The sequence below is a fragment of the Pelodiscus sinensis genome, chromosome 11 (assembly GCF_049634645.1).
Source record: "Pelodiscus sinensis isolate JC-2024 chromosome 11, ASM4963464v1, whole genome shotgun sequence".
In the NCBI taxonomy this organism is placed as follows: Eukaryota; Metazoa; Chordata; order Testudines; family Trionychidae; genus Pelodiscus; species Pelodiscus sinensis.
Window position 1 is genome coordinate 36,227,511 of NC_134721.1, and position 13,601 is coordinate 36,241,111.

A 13,601-nucleotide genomic window follows, 5' to 3' on the forward strand; every position below is an offset into this window, starting at 1 on the left:
GCCCCACTGCAAGCCCCCATCTTGCAAACCGTCTCCCTGCCAGGGCTTAGATGTGAAACCTCCATGCTGGTATCATGTCATTTACACATTGTTAGCTGTCTCTCTCTCACTGGCCTCCCTGCCCAGCACAGAAACCCCTCTCTGCCGGCAGAGGCCATTGCTCACTCCAGAGCTCTGCCAAGCCAAATTTCTACCACAGGCAGGATTTCACAAGTGAGCAGATATTGCACAGCACTGCCATGGGCCTGCCATGCACAGCCATTAAGCTCCTGCTTGGGAGACCTGGTGGTCAATTCCTAGCCCTGCCACAAAGTCTCTGGGCTTCAGTTTCCTCCCCTGGGTAGAATGGGTTTAGCCGGTGAGCTCCTTGGGGCAGGTACTGTGGCTATGGGGAGTCCAGCATGATGGGGACCTCAGCCAGGGTCTGCGCACCATGCTGGGAGCCCAGATCTCAGTTAGGGTCTCTATCAAGCTGCAGGACACACACCACACACAGCCCTACAGCTCCTGGTTCAGGAGCAGAGCATGGGCTGCTGCCATTTCCCTCATATTTCAGCAGACTGTGCCTCCTGCTGGGAAAGAATCAGGTTCTAGGGTCAGGGCACAGTCTGGGATGGAGCCAGAATGGGCAGGTGTGGTGATAGCAGGTGAGATAGTAATTCCAGGAGACCCCAGCTGAGACTGACTCAACGGCTCTGGGCACTGCACAGACTCACGCGGAGAGACAGGCCCTGTACCAGAGCTCACACTCTCAACAGACAAAGGAGGGGAGGGGAAACAAAGGTACCAAGAAGGCAAGGGACTTGCCAAGATCAGTGCCAGAACAGGGCGTAGAACCCAGGATTCCTGGCTCCCAGCCCCTACTCCCCTCTGAGAGCTGAGATAGATCTCTTGAGTCCAGACTCTAAGCCTAGGGCTTTACCCACAGAGCTCCACTGTGTCTCTCAGCTCTGCAGCCTGATTTTCATCCACTCCTGATTTTCATCCACTCTCTTCTGCCCCACCCCCCAGTAGCTCTCTGTCACGGTCCTGGCTCCCAGCCCCCTGGGATCATCCTCTCCACACAACTCGCCTGTGCTTTAGCTGTATTATCTCCCCTGACTTCTGGCCAACTGGACTTTGTCCATCCATGAGCTGTCCAGGCCTTGCTGTCCCTGCTCCCTGTTCCCTGCTCCCTGTTTACTCCTAAAGCATTGATCTGTTTGGCCTGTGAAGGATGTGTGGGGAGGTGTTTACTGTCTTGTCTTGGGTACCCCTCAAGATCAGTCCCAGCCACTGTTGCCCCCTACCCTGTAGAGGAGCCAATGTGACTAAGATCCAGTTGGGCAGAGGCAGGGCTGGCACCCCTCAATCCCAGAAAGCCCTAGAGCAGAGAGGGAAGGGATCCATGCCTTGGGGGTAGGATGGAGTATGGAAGGGTTTATTAGCCCCAGTATTCTTGCTGATTGCCCCTGTATCCTAATGGCAGGTCTAGATGGGCTGGGGCTATGGAGGGGAGGGAAGGGGAAGAACAGGAGGACTGCACTGCACTGAGGAGGTGGGAGCCCCAGGACAGGGAGGGACAGTGGGGCTGGGTTGTGCTTGGGAGAGACGATCCCTTTGATGGGGAAGGACAGTGGGGCTGGGCTGAGGAGGGAGGATCTCTGTGATGGGAGGGACTGGGCTAGGGAGGGATGCTCCCCCAGATGGGGAAAGACACTGGGGCTGTGCTGAGGAGGGAGAGGAAGGACAACAGAGCCGGATTGTGCTGAAGAGGGAGGATCCCCGGGATGGGGAGGGACAGTAGGGCTGGGCTGAGGAGAGAGGATCCGGGTGAGGAGAGGGACTGCAGGGCTGGGCTGCACTGGAAAGGGAGGATCCCTGGGATGTGGAGAGGAGGGGAGTCTAGTCCAGCCCCTCCCTGGTGTTAGGTGGCTGCCACGCTAGTGTTGCTATGGGAACTATCAGTCTGGAACGTGGTTAGACAGGTTTGTTTGTGCTGCTGGGGGGGCAGGCAGAGCAGAGGGGTGTGTATGGGAATGGATGGACACACAGAGGCTTTGGAGCTCTGGAGTTCAGAGTCTCAGGTGGATCAGTCTGCCCCCCTGCAATGCCCCTGACCCGTGCTGCCCCCAATTCCCCCCTGGATTTCCCCCTGCCACAACAAGGCTCCTGAGCACAGGAGGCTGGGCTGGGCAGGGTGCCTGCTTGCTTCACAGGCCTGTGCTGCTCTCTAGTGGCCAATTGCAGGGTCACGCCGCAAGCCCCTGTGTGTAACTTGGATCTTGGAGGAGGTGGATTCCACAGGAGCATCGGGGACCAGCTGAATGGGAGAGGGGGAATAGAGGGGATGTCTGAGAACCCTACTGCTTGCTCCCAGCAGGGTCACCCCAAAGCAATCCAAGTGGGGGCTGGCCCTGCCTTTGGTGTGGAGGGAGGATGTGGACACAAAGGGCAGCTGGCATCTCCTATACCTCCACAGGGAGTGTCTCATGCCAGGGACAGGAGCTGCCTTCTGGACACCTGGTTTGTACCTCCCCCAAAGATGCCCAGAGTCCCTCCAGGGCATGAGAGAGCCCATTTTGGACCCAATTCGCTGGATCCATAGGAATTCAGATCATTCACCCATCTCAGGGACCCCGCACTCCAAATTTGCACGCCTGGCACCCCATATTCCCAACCACCACTGCCTCACAAATCACACCTTTCCTTCCAGCAACAGTGCAGTCCCAAACTCAGGGGCATGCACCCACACGACTCTACGCAAAGGCCCGTACCTGCCAGCGCCTTGATGCGAGAGCGCTCAAAGAGGCGGGCTGAGCTGTTCTCATTGTCCCAGTCCTCATCAGACAGCTCCCATCGGTTGTTGATGTCATTGTACTGCTGCTGGATCTCCAGGCTGTCATAGTCTGTGGGGGATAGGGTGCTGCTCATGGCGTCTACCACAGGGTCTCTGCATCCACCTGAGGGGGGCCAAGAGAGCCATGAGCATCCTGTGACCTCTCTCCAACCAATTTTCCACCCCTAGTCAACAAGTCCTGCTGCCCTGGGTCTGGATTGGAGCCAGCACCTCCTAGAATGGCCCTGCATCCCAGTCCCCACCTCAAAGGGGCTATGTACTCACCTGTGAGGCCAGGGCTTAGTGTGCCAACTCCTCTGCTAGACTACAGCATGGCCCAGGCTCCCCCTGAGAATCTGAAAGCAAAGAGGCAGTGATGTGAGCCTCCCAGGAGTGACCCCACTGCCAGCAGCTCCCCAGGGGACAGTCAACATCTGGCATCAACCCCCCAGGGCCACGTGCTGGCAGTTAGTGCCTCCCGCTCCCTCCAGCGGTGTGACCTGATGCTCCCAGTGCAATCCAGCCCTGGAACCCAGGGCAGCTCAGTCCTCAATGGGTCTTTCCCTGTCCGCTCCCCATTTGGCTTGAGCTATCAGTGCTCCTAGGCATGGGGATTGCAGCCATGTCCCTTACCCAGGGCCAGAACCCCTCCCTCATGGCCACCGTGGGACCCACCAAAGGCAAACAGTCTCTCCTTGGTCACACTTCTCCTGGATTGAGGCAGCCAAGTGTGTAGGGGTGCTCTTGCTGCCCCTCCCCTCCTCCCATGGAAAGAAGTACGGAGGCCAAATTTGAATGAGTGGCTCAGCGATCCCACATGCCAGGTCACAATACCCAAAGCCCAGCCATGCAGGACAGGAGCTGCTGCTGTGGGGTAAGTGTAGAGAAGGGGCTCATGCTCCAGTCCCCATCCTTAGCCCCGTCCCAGCCCCTCCCCTCCTCGCCAGCCACTATTAGGATTGCCATGCAGGGCGAAGGGTGTTGCTGTGGATGGCTGGTGCCCCTATTGGCCTTTTAGTATAGTGCACCTACTGACTCAGGCCACGTCTGTCCTTGGGCCATAGCAGCAGATAGTCCTGCCCCAGGACTCTGGGTGCCCTGGCCACGCCCACAGAGCCAATCCCTCCCTAGGCTCACTGTGCATCCGTTGGCTGCTCTGTGCTCTCAGCTGAAAGGGAGGTCCAGTACCCATTGGGCTGTGATGGCCTGGGCTCTTCCATTCACTCAGCGCCTTCTCAGTTCCAGGGTTTGCCCATCTCCTGCACTGCATTCTCCTGACCCACTCACCACCCCCAGCAGCCAGGGCAAGAGGGTTTTAGCACTGGACTGAGCCTGGTAGACAGGAGTGAGAAAGATGGAGCCAAAGAGCATCCAAACTCTCAAGCTGCCAATTCTGAGATGAGCAGTGCGTATGATGGACTGGAACTCCAAACCCATAAAGGAGCTGTTCTCTAGCTGCTTTAGAGACCAGACCCAGGGACAGAACCCAGGAGTCTTGCTCCCAGCGTCCCCCTCCTCCCAAATCACAAGATCCAACTTCCCTCTCAGGGCTGGGGATAGAAGCCAGGAGTCTTAGCCCCCACACTCCTATTCTAACCAAGAGACACAACTTCCCTCCTACATCCAGTAATAAAGCTCAGGAGATTTGGCTCCCAGCCAAACCTGGATCAGAAACCAAGGCCTTGTCATACCAGGTACTGCACAGATACAGTCCCTGCCCAAGAGCTCATAAAGTCCTGGTCTACACTAAGGAGTTACTTTGAAATAACCCCCCTTATTTCAAAATAGCAAGTGAAGAGCCCACACTACCAAGCCCGTTGTTTCGAAATAACGGGCTGGCTACTTCAAAATCTGTACTCCTGCTTTCCTTGGGGAATAAGCTTATTTCAAAGTAGTTATTTTGGGAGTTATTTCAAATTTAGTTATTTTGAAATAATTTCCTAGTGTACACATGCCCAAACTAAAGGGTATGTCTAGACTACATGCCTCTGCCGACAGAGGCATGTAAACTAGGCTACCCGACATAGTCAAAGAAGCCGAGATTTAAATATCCCTGGGTTCATTAAAATAAACACGGCCGCCGCGCTGTGCCGGCTCAGTAGATCGTCGGCACAGCATGGGAGTCAAGACGCAGATTGGTCGACAGGGGACGCCTTTGTCGACTGCTCCTGTAAACCTCGTTTCATGAGGCATAAGGGAGTAGTTGACAAAGGCTTTCCCTGTCGACCGATTCACGTCTTGACTCGCGCGCTGTGCTGACGATCAGCTGAGCTGGCACTGTGCGGCAGCCATGTTTATTTTAATTAAGCTGGGGATATTTAAATCCCGGCTTCTTTGACTATGTCAGGTAGCCAAGTTTACATGCCTCTGTTGACAGAGGCATGTAGTCAGACATACCCAAATAGACAGGAAACAGAGATACCAAGAGGGGAAGGGGCTTGTCCAAAAATCACATAGCAGGTCAATAATAGAGGCAGGAAGAGAACCCAGGTGACATTGGTCCCCATGCAGTGTCTTACCCATGGGCATCTGGTGGCCTACGCGGGGGTAGCTTTGCCTTTTCAAACCACCAGGCATGGCCTCGCCCACACTCCAACCCCAGAACGTCTGCTATAGGTGTTGTAGGGGTGGAGTGTTGCTGCCCCTAGTGCCTGCCCTCACTGTGCTCCAGGGTGGGGAAGCTGGAACTGTGCATCCTCCTCTCTCCCCGGTGCTCCAGGGACCGGGGAGGTTTGGGCTGCATGCCCTCCTCCCTCCCGGGTGCTCTGAGGGCCAGGAAGGCTGGAGCCGCACGGCCTCTTCCCTCCCTGGTGCTTGGGGCCGGAGAGGCCAGAGCACACACACTCGCCTCCTTGCCTCTATTCCCCTCCCTATGGTGGGGGGGCAGAGCCTTTGCAGAGGGGGTGGGGCTGGAGGTGGGGCTGGAGGCTGCACAGACCATCCATGGTCTTACCCACTGCACCATGCTGCCTCTTGGCTAGCTCACCCACTGGCCACAGTCCTTCAGGAAAAGCAGGATGAGCACAACTTGGATTTCTGGGAAGTGACACAAAGCATCCAGGCTCCATGACTGCAGTATTGTGAAGTCAATTACAGGCCCTATATCTCCCCAGTTATTCAACACACTCCCCAGTCCTCCAGACTTGCAGCAGGGCCCCAGAGACAGACTGGGATCACAGCCTGCCTGCATCTCTATGGCAGTGGCTGTAATTGCATTAGAAAAATGCAGGCTAGGTAGCGCGCAGCAGTCCATGTCACGCCTGGCTGGGGCTATTAGCACTCACTGGCATTAGGGAGGGAGACCCATTGTGCTGGGCTCATTGCTATTAGAAGCTGGCATCTGGCAACAAGCAGCCTCCTCTACCCCAACAATGACCTTTGGGGCTATGGGGATTGCCTGCCCAAAGCTTAAATCCCAAAAACCCACTGATCTGCCTAGTGGTGCAGAAACTAGGGCTGCTGGGAGAGTTGTCACTCCCCTGGCCTGAAGCAGTAATAATAAACACCAAGTACATGGTTGTCATGGTATCCATCATCAGCACCCCAACTATAAACATTGTTCTAGATCCCCATTGCTACTCCTGCCTCAGAGACACAGTCCTATTCCTCTGCTAGAGTGGGAGGGGATTGAGGGGTTAAAGCAGGGGGCTGGGACTCAGAACTCCTAGGTCCTGTCACAATTCTGGGAGGTGAGTGGGGTCTAGTGGTTTAAAACAAGAGTGCTTAGGGCTAGGACATGTGAATTCTGTCCCTGACTGTGGTATTGTGGGCTAGTGGTGACAACCCAGCCACAGGAGATTTGCCTGTGCCTCACTGTATTTTCTTTGACTCACTGTGCATTTCAGTGTTCACTATCTTTCTATGAGGATTCTAATAACTTCCCCAACCACAGGGCTGTCATTAATGAGCAGATACCCTCAAAGAGCTCTAAGAGGTCCTGTGGCACTGAGGAGAGCCCTTGGGGGTGAGGGGCTGCTCTGAGTCATCCAAGCCTGGGGCTGGATTCTCTCTCTCCCCAGCTTCCACCAGTCCCTGCCCTGTTCTGTGTCTAACCTGCCCTGCCTGAGGCCTGCTGACAGGGCCCATTGATCATTCCCCTTCCCCAGGATGCTTGGCGCCCTTTGTTTACACCGTTGCCGAGTTGCCAGAGGGTGGGGGCACCAGCGCCATCTTGGTTCCAGTCCTGCTCTTGCTCAGAGTGATTGAAAGCTGGGCCCATGTCTGTATCAACACAGCAAGGCCTGGAATTAAGCACATAGTCTGCTAGGCCTCCTGATAGAACCAGCCCCTGCATCCACCTGCTTGTGCCCTGCACGTCTCTCTCAGCCCCAAGGATTGACACAGCTAAAAGCACAGAATGGTTGAGGAGATCCTTCCCTGAGTCCCAGGGATGTCCTGTAACAGAACTGGGGAAAGCAAAGCTCCACTCGATCTCCCCATGCCACTTGCACCCCATATGCAGCTCTGGAACCCAGGAACTGAGGGGAATTCAGAGAGAGATGGATCCCAGTGGGGCTTCCAGGGAAAGCTCCTGGTATGTCTTTGTCCACTCAGGTCCTTAGGTATGGCCCATCACCATGGATTCAGATGCCCTGCATAGACTTTAACTAGGTCCAGCCCTAGGGCAAGGCAACCAAGGCAAATGCCTTGGGCCCCCACTTTCGGGCCCCCGTGCTGCTGAGTATTTACTATCCACTGGCCAGGCCCGAGGCCCCACTCCCAGCGTCCTGCCTTGGGCCCCGCAAATCCTTTGTCCGGGCCTGACTTTAACCAAGATCAGGGCCCCATCAGGCCAGGCACTGCAGACTGAGGTCAGGACCCTGTCATACCAAGTGCAATACACACCCTGACCAAAATCAGGAGCTCATTGTGCCAGAGGCTGCATAGATATGTAGAGAGACCCTGCCCCAAAGAGCTTAAAATCTAAAGAGGCAAAGAGTGGAAGGAGAAAGAAATGGGGAGAGATTAGCTCAAGGTCAAGAGAGGAGCCAGGAACAGAATCCAGGAGTTCTGACTCTTAGCCTCCCTTCTCTCTAGCCCACCAGATGCAGCTCCCAGCAGTTCTCACTCCCAGCCCCACTCCCTGGCAGTTCTAACTGCCAGACAACTATTTCCCCTCCCACAACTGGGAATACAAGCCAGGAGTTCTGACTCCCAGCCCAGTATTCTAGCCAGATCCTATGAGTACCTGCCCTTGCAGAGTTGGGTGACTTGCCACAGTGCCACGTAGTCAGGATTGCTTGTCTCCGTGATCTCTGCTCCTATTGCTGGATTCCCTCCATGGGAGTCCCTCTGTCCTAAGACCAACAGGAGAGTCAGGAAAATGCTCACACAGAATCCCTGTCCAGCCCACATATCTCCGGGGGGAAATGCCCGGCAATTCATGCCCTAGGTACCCTGGGAGTTCAGTGTAAACTGTGGGTTAGATGCACAGCTGGCAGCACTACTCAGTGGTTTTCAAATGGGAATATGCGAGCTCTCAGAAGGAGGCATGCAAGCAAAATCCTGTAATGGCATTTTATTTAGTACAACTTGGCAATTTAATCAATGTTTAATCTCCATTCAAATCAAATGGCAGCTGCATCGGTGTATATTTCCTTTCTGCTGTGCAACTCAGAATCAAAGGCTTTTAACCTGGGTGACCCACAAAGGTGAGCTGATGTGGAGGTAGCAGTCCCTCTCTAAGCGCCCCCATGCTGGCCTGACCCACCCAGTGTCACACTTGCCTCCCCAAATGTTCATGGGGGGCACCCCACAGTTGGAAAATCTCTAAAAGCTGTTGCTAAATGAAAGGCAGAAATATGGTAGAAGCATGTGACCCATCTGCCACCCTGTCACATGTCACCTCTGCCTATCTGAGATGGGACTGCATGGCCAACTACTTTATTCAGAATAGGGATGTGAAAGTTACACACCGTAACTGTGTACACAGTTACCCAATGAGCCTAGGCTTATTGGTTAATGAGCATGGTTATATGCAGCCCTCCTCCCTGCTGCCTCTGTATCAGAGGCAGCAATGCAGGGGGCAGGTGGGAGCTGGCCTCCTGTGTATACTGGCTCCCACGAAGCCACCTGCCTCCCCTGCCCCTAGAACTGCTGTCTCTGTATCAGAGGCAGCAGTGCGGAGGGCAAGGCAAGTGGGAGCCGGTATGGGCTGAGTTTCACTGGCTCCTCCCCCCATGCTGCTGTCTCTGTATCAGAGACACCAGTGTGGTGGGGGAACAGGTGGGATCCAGTGCTCGTGGGGAGCCAGCTTAAAAATGGGGTCCCCATGCACATCAACTCCTGGGGAGCCACTCCCGGGGATTGCAGGAAGAGGAAGGATGGTCTGCCATGGTTAAGGCAACTGAATGTTTTCTATAGAACTGGACTCTGTCACAAAGTTTCTGTGTGATGCTGGGCAAATCATTGATATCAGATTTTTCACAGGTGGGCACTAATTTGTGGGTCTAATTTTCTGAGAGCTTCATTTGAGATATTGGGTTCTGAGCTGCAGAAGTGCTAAATTCTCACAACCACAACTGAGGTCAAGGGGAGCTGTGCCCTGTATAAAAGAAGTGCTATATAATGCTAAATTGTCTGAAACAGAAAGCCCAATGCATCTCATACTGGGCACCCAAAATTAGCTGACCCTTCTGATACTTTCGGCTTTAATCTCTTTTAATCTCTTTTACCCATCTGTAAAATGTAGATAAACCATCCAGTCTTGCAGGCTCGTGGATGAGGGGTGGGGGATGACAAGGAGGCAATTGCCTTGGGACCCAGGGATTCAAAAGAGTCTGAGGCTCCTGACCACAGCTGTTGCTACTGTGACGGTGGCCAGAGACCTGTACCCTTTAAATTGCCTCCAGATCTTCCCAGAGAGTAGTTATTAACGGTTCATAATCCTGCTGGAAAGGTATAACAAGTGGGGTTCCACAGGGACCGGCTCTGTTCAATATCCTCATCAACGATGTAGATAGCAGCATAGAGAGTACACTTATTAAGTGTACAGATGATATCAAGCTGGGAGGAGTTGCAACTGCTTTGGAGGATAGGGTCATCATTCAAAATGATCTGGACAAACTAGAGAAATGGTCTGAGGTAAACAGAATGAAGTTTAATAAGGACAAATGCAAAGTGCTCCGCTTAGGAAGGAACAAACAGTTTCACACATACAGAATGGGAAGCAACTGTCTAGGAAGGAGTATGGCAGAAAGGGATCTAGGGGTTATAATGGATAGCGTTGCCAGATGGTCTCCCAAAAAATACCAAACACGTGGGCTAAAAATTTGTTGAGGAAAAAAAAAAAAAACACTCCGCCCACACCGAACACACATCCTGTGTGGCTACTACCAAGAGCCTCCAAGCTGCTTGCTACCCAAAGCAGAGAGAGGCAGACTCTGGGGCAACATAATGGCAGGGCGAGGGGAGGGCGCGACCATGGGTAGGAAGATGACTCCCCCATATCCAGGTCTTTGGGTGTCCCAGAAGAAGCAGAAATTCCACCCGAGTCAGTTTTGGCTGAGAGCCCATGGAAAGCGCCTAAACGGGCTTCTCTTCTGGACTATGGCGCCACAACGCACTTGAACAGCTCTCAGGAGCAGGGGAGGAGGAGAAGCCCTGTCCCAAGGTATCACTCCTCCTCAGACTCAATCAGCTGAGAGCTCCCAGCACCGATTGTGCTCCGCCTCCCAGCAACTCTCTCCGCAGCCACAAGCTCCCAGCACCGATCGTGGCCCCGCCTCCCAGCCATCCCCCCTTTCACCCCTACCAGGCTTCTGTCCGGCGCCCAGCCGGAAAAACAGAAAATACCGGACATTACACATGTCTGGTATTTTCTGAATTTTTTTACCGGACAGAGGGCACAAAAACCGGACTGTCCGGTAGAATACCAGACACCTGGCAACCCTAATAGTGGACCACAAGCTAAATATAAGTCAACAGTGTGATGCTTTTGCAAAAAAAAGCAAACATGATTCTGGGATGCATTAACAGGTGTGTTGTGAGCAAGACACGAGAAGTCATTCTTCCGCTCTACTCTGCGCTGATTAGGCCTCAGCTGGAGTATTATGTCCAGTTTTGGGCACCACATTTCAAGAAGGATGTGGAGAAATTGGAGAAGGTCCAGAGAAGAGCAACAAGAATGATTAAAGGTCTAGAGAACATGACCTATGAAGGAATACTGGAAGATTTGGGCTTGTTTCGTTTGGAAAAGAGAAGATTGAGAGGGGACATGGTAGCGGTTTTCAGATATCTAAAAGGGTGTCACAAGGAGGAGGGAGAAAACTTCTTCTTCCTGGCCTCTGAGGATAGAACAAGAAGCAATGAGCTTAAACTGCAGCAAAGGATGTTTAGGTTGGACATTAGGAAAAAGTTCCTAACTGTCAGGGTAGTTAAACACTGGAATAAGTTGCCTAGGAAGCAGGGCTGGCTCTAGGCACCAGCAAATCAAGCATGTGCTTGGGGCGGCACATTTCCAGAGGTGGCATTTCCAGGTAAACAGCCACCCCTCGCAATGCCCAGTACCACACCACCGATTTTAAAGGGCCACGGGAGCTCGGCTCTGGCTGCGTGTCCCCGGGAGCTGGCTGCGGAATGCAGCGTGGCCAGGCTCTGCCCTGCCCCGCCGACTCCAGTCCTGCCATGGCCCCAGCCCCCTTCGCTGGAGAGAGACTGCTTACTGCCGACCGCCCGGCTTGGTGTACCCGCCCCGCCCCGCGCTCCTCTGGCTCCGCGCCGCCCGTTCCCCATACCACCCCTGTGCCCCACACCCTGACCCCGAGTCACCCTGCTCTCCCTGTTCCCTGTGACTCTCTTGCTCTGTGCCGCTCTTGTGCCCTACACCCTGCCGATCCCTGCACCCCTCTGGCTCTGCACCTCCCTTTCCCCACGGTGAACCCTGCTCCCCCTATTCCCCTCTGGGTCTCTGCCCCCCATTCCCTGCACTGAGCCTGTTTCTCGATCCCTCTGCCCCTCCAGTTCCCCGCGTCCCATTCCCCGTGCCTCCCCTGCACCCTGCACTCTGATCCCCCCAATCCCTGCGTCTCTCTGGCTCTGCACCTCCCGTTCCCCGCACCACCCCTGTACCCCCCCCCACTGTTCCCCACACCTCTCTGGCTCTGTGCACCCCAGCACCCCAGTCTCCCTGCTTCCCCCGATCCTTGCACCCCTCTGGCTCTGCACCTCCCATTCCCCATGGTGAACCCTGCTCCCCCTGTTCCCCATGCCCATCTGGCTCTGCGCTGTCCCTGCACCCTGCTCCCCCTGTGGGTCAAGAGTGAGGGGTGCTTGTACATAGGGAGGGGCTGGACAGGGCAGGGAAAAGGCTGTTGTGATCCAGCAGCGAGTGAAAGAGGAGGGGGAGTTTATTTGAAGCACCTTTGCCTTTATGGAAAAAAAATAATTAAAATTATATTTGCTATTTATAGGGCTAAAATGCCAGGACAAAAACGAAAATGAAAACAACAACAACAACAAAACATTGCAAAGTGCAAACATGTGTAAAAGCCAACAAAAAAAAGGGGGGGGGAGGCAAAAAACCTAGAGCCGGCCCTGCTAGAGAGGTTGTGAAATCTCCATCTCTGGAGATATTTAAGAGTAAGTTAGATAAATGTCTATCAGGGATGGTCTAGACAGTACTGGGTCCTGCCATGGCCTCTTGAGCTCCCTTCCAGTCCTAGTATTCTATGATTCTATGAATCTATGCAACATGCGCCAGATGGCTCTGAGGACTGGCAGGGGGAGGGAGTGGACGGCACGACATAGTCCAAGTGCTGCTGAGAGCTGGTTGCCTCCAGCCTCACACCTTTCATCCAAGGCCCCACACCTTCCACTCCCTCTGTCCCTAGGGTTGCCCGGTGTCCAGTTTTGAACCGGAGCATCCAGTATTTGAGCTTTCTGTTCAGGAAACAAATTAAGAAAATATAAATGTCCAGTATTTTTTAAATAAGATGTAATGTAGATTGTGATGTAACATCAAGTGTGTCCGGTATTTTTGTTGAAACCATCTGGCAACCCTCTCTGTCCCCCACATTGCCCAGGGTCCCGGCAAGTCTGTCAGTTCCCTTGCAGACTTCTTACAAAGATAAATTCATTCACATCTGTAAATCACTAGCGTAGAACAGTGTTTCTCAACCAGTGGTACGAGAACCTTTAGGGGTACTCAAGAGAAGTCTGGGGGTATGTCAACACAACTGAAATTTGGAGAAAACTGAATTTTTGTTTTAAGTTTTACAGCGCTTTATTATTTTTGTACTTTTTACACTCAAAAATTTCATCACCCGCCTGGCTATGATTAAGTTGTTTAAACAAATGTGTTGCATTGGTAGAAAAAATGTTGTGTGACCGAAGTAGGTACTAGGGGTATTATAATTTTTTTTAAAAAAAGGGGTACTTTATAAAAAAGAGGTTGAGAAACACTGGCATAGTACAATGAGAGCAACACGGAAAAGCCTGGGGGAAATGACTAATTCTGTGTTAAGTGCAGGGTTTGAATAGTGTGCAGTAAATAATGCATAGCACGACCCCTAGCTTATGTTACTGTCCATCCTGTGCATTGAATGAGGCAGGGGTTTCCTTGGAAATAACAACATGTAATAATGTAATTAAAGACTGTACGATATAAGGATGTTAAATTGCGGTTATCTGGCTAATCATGTTGTCGATACAATTTGTATCGACAATACCATTAGTCGATAAGGGCAGCTCTGCAGAGTCACGGTGGAGGTAGCTCTAGGAGCTGGCTCAAGCTGGGACCAAGCAGTCCTGACTCATGCTGGTTGCAGGAGCCACCCGTGCTGTG

General features: G+C 53.2%; 1 protein-coding gene across 4 annotated transcripts in view; it reads right to left on the reverse strand.

The window, feature by feature from the left end:
- Window positions 1-13,601, reverse strand: part of SPTBN2 (spectrin beta, non-erythrocytic 2) — a 67,755-nt gene that overhangs the window by 41,148 nt on the left and 13,006 nt on the right. For 2 of the 4 annotated variants that reach the window (XM_006131606.3, XM_075939248.1), the window contains exons 2-4: window positions 8,007-8,115; window positions 3,104-3,174; window positions 2,757-2,942 (exon numbers count right to left, since the gene is read on the reverse strand). In XM_006131606.3, coding sequence (XP_006131668.3) covers window positions 2,757-2,913 — 157 coding nt within the window. In that variant the 5' untranslated portion in view covers window positions 2,914-2,942; window positions 3,104-3,174; window positions 8,007-8,115. The remainder of the gene's footprint in view (window positions 1-2,756; window positions 2,943-3,103; window positions 3,175-8,006; window positions 8,116-13,601) is intronic. The other 2 variants (XM_075939249.1, XM_075939250.1) reach the window with 1 other exon arrangement.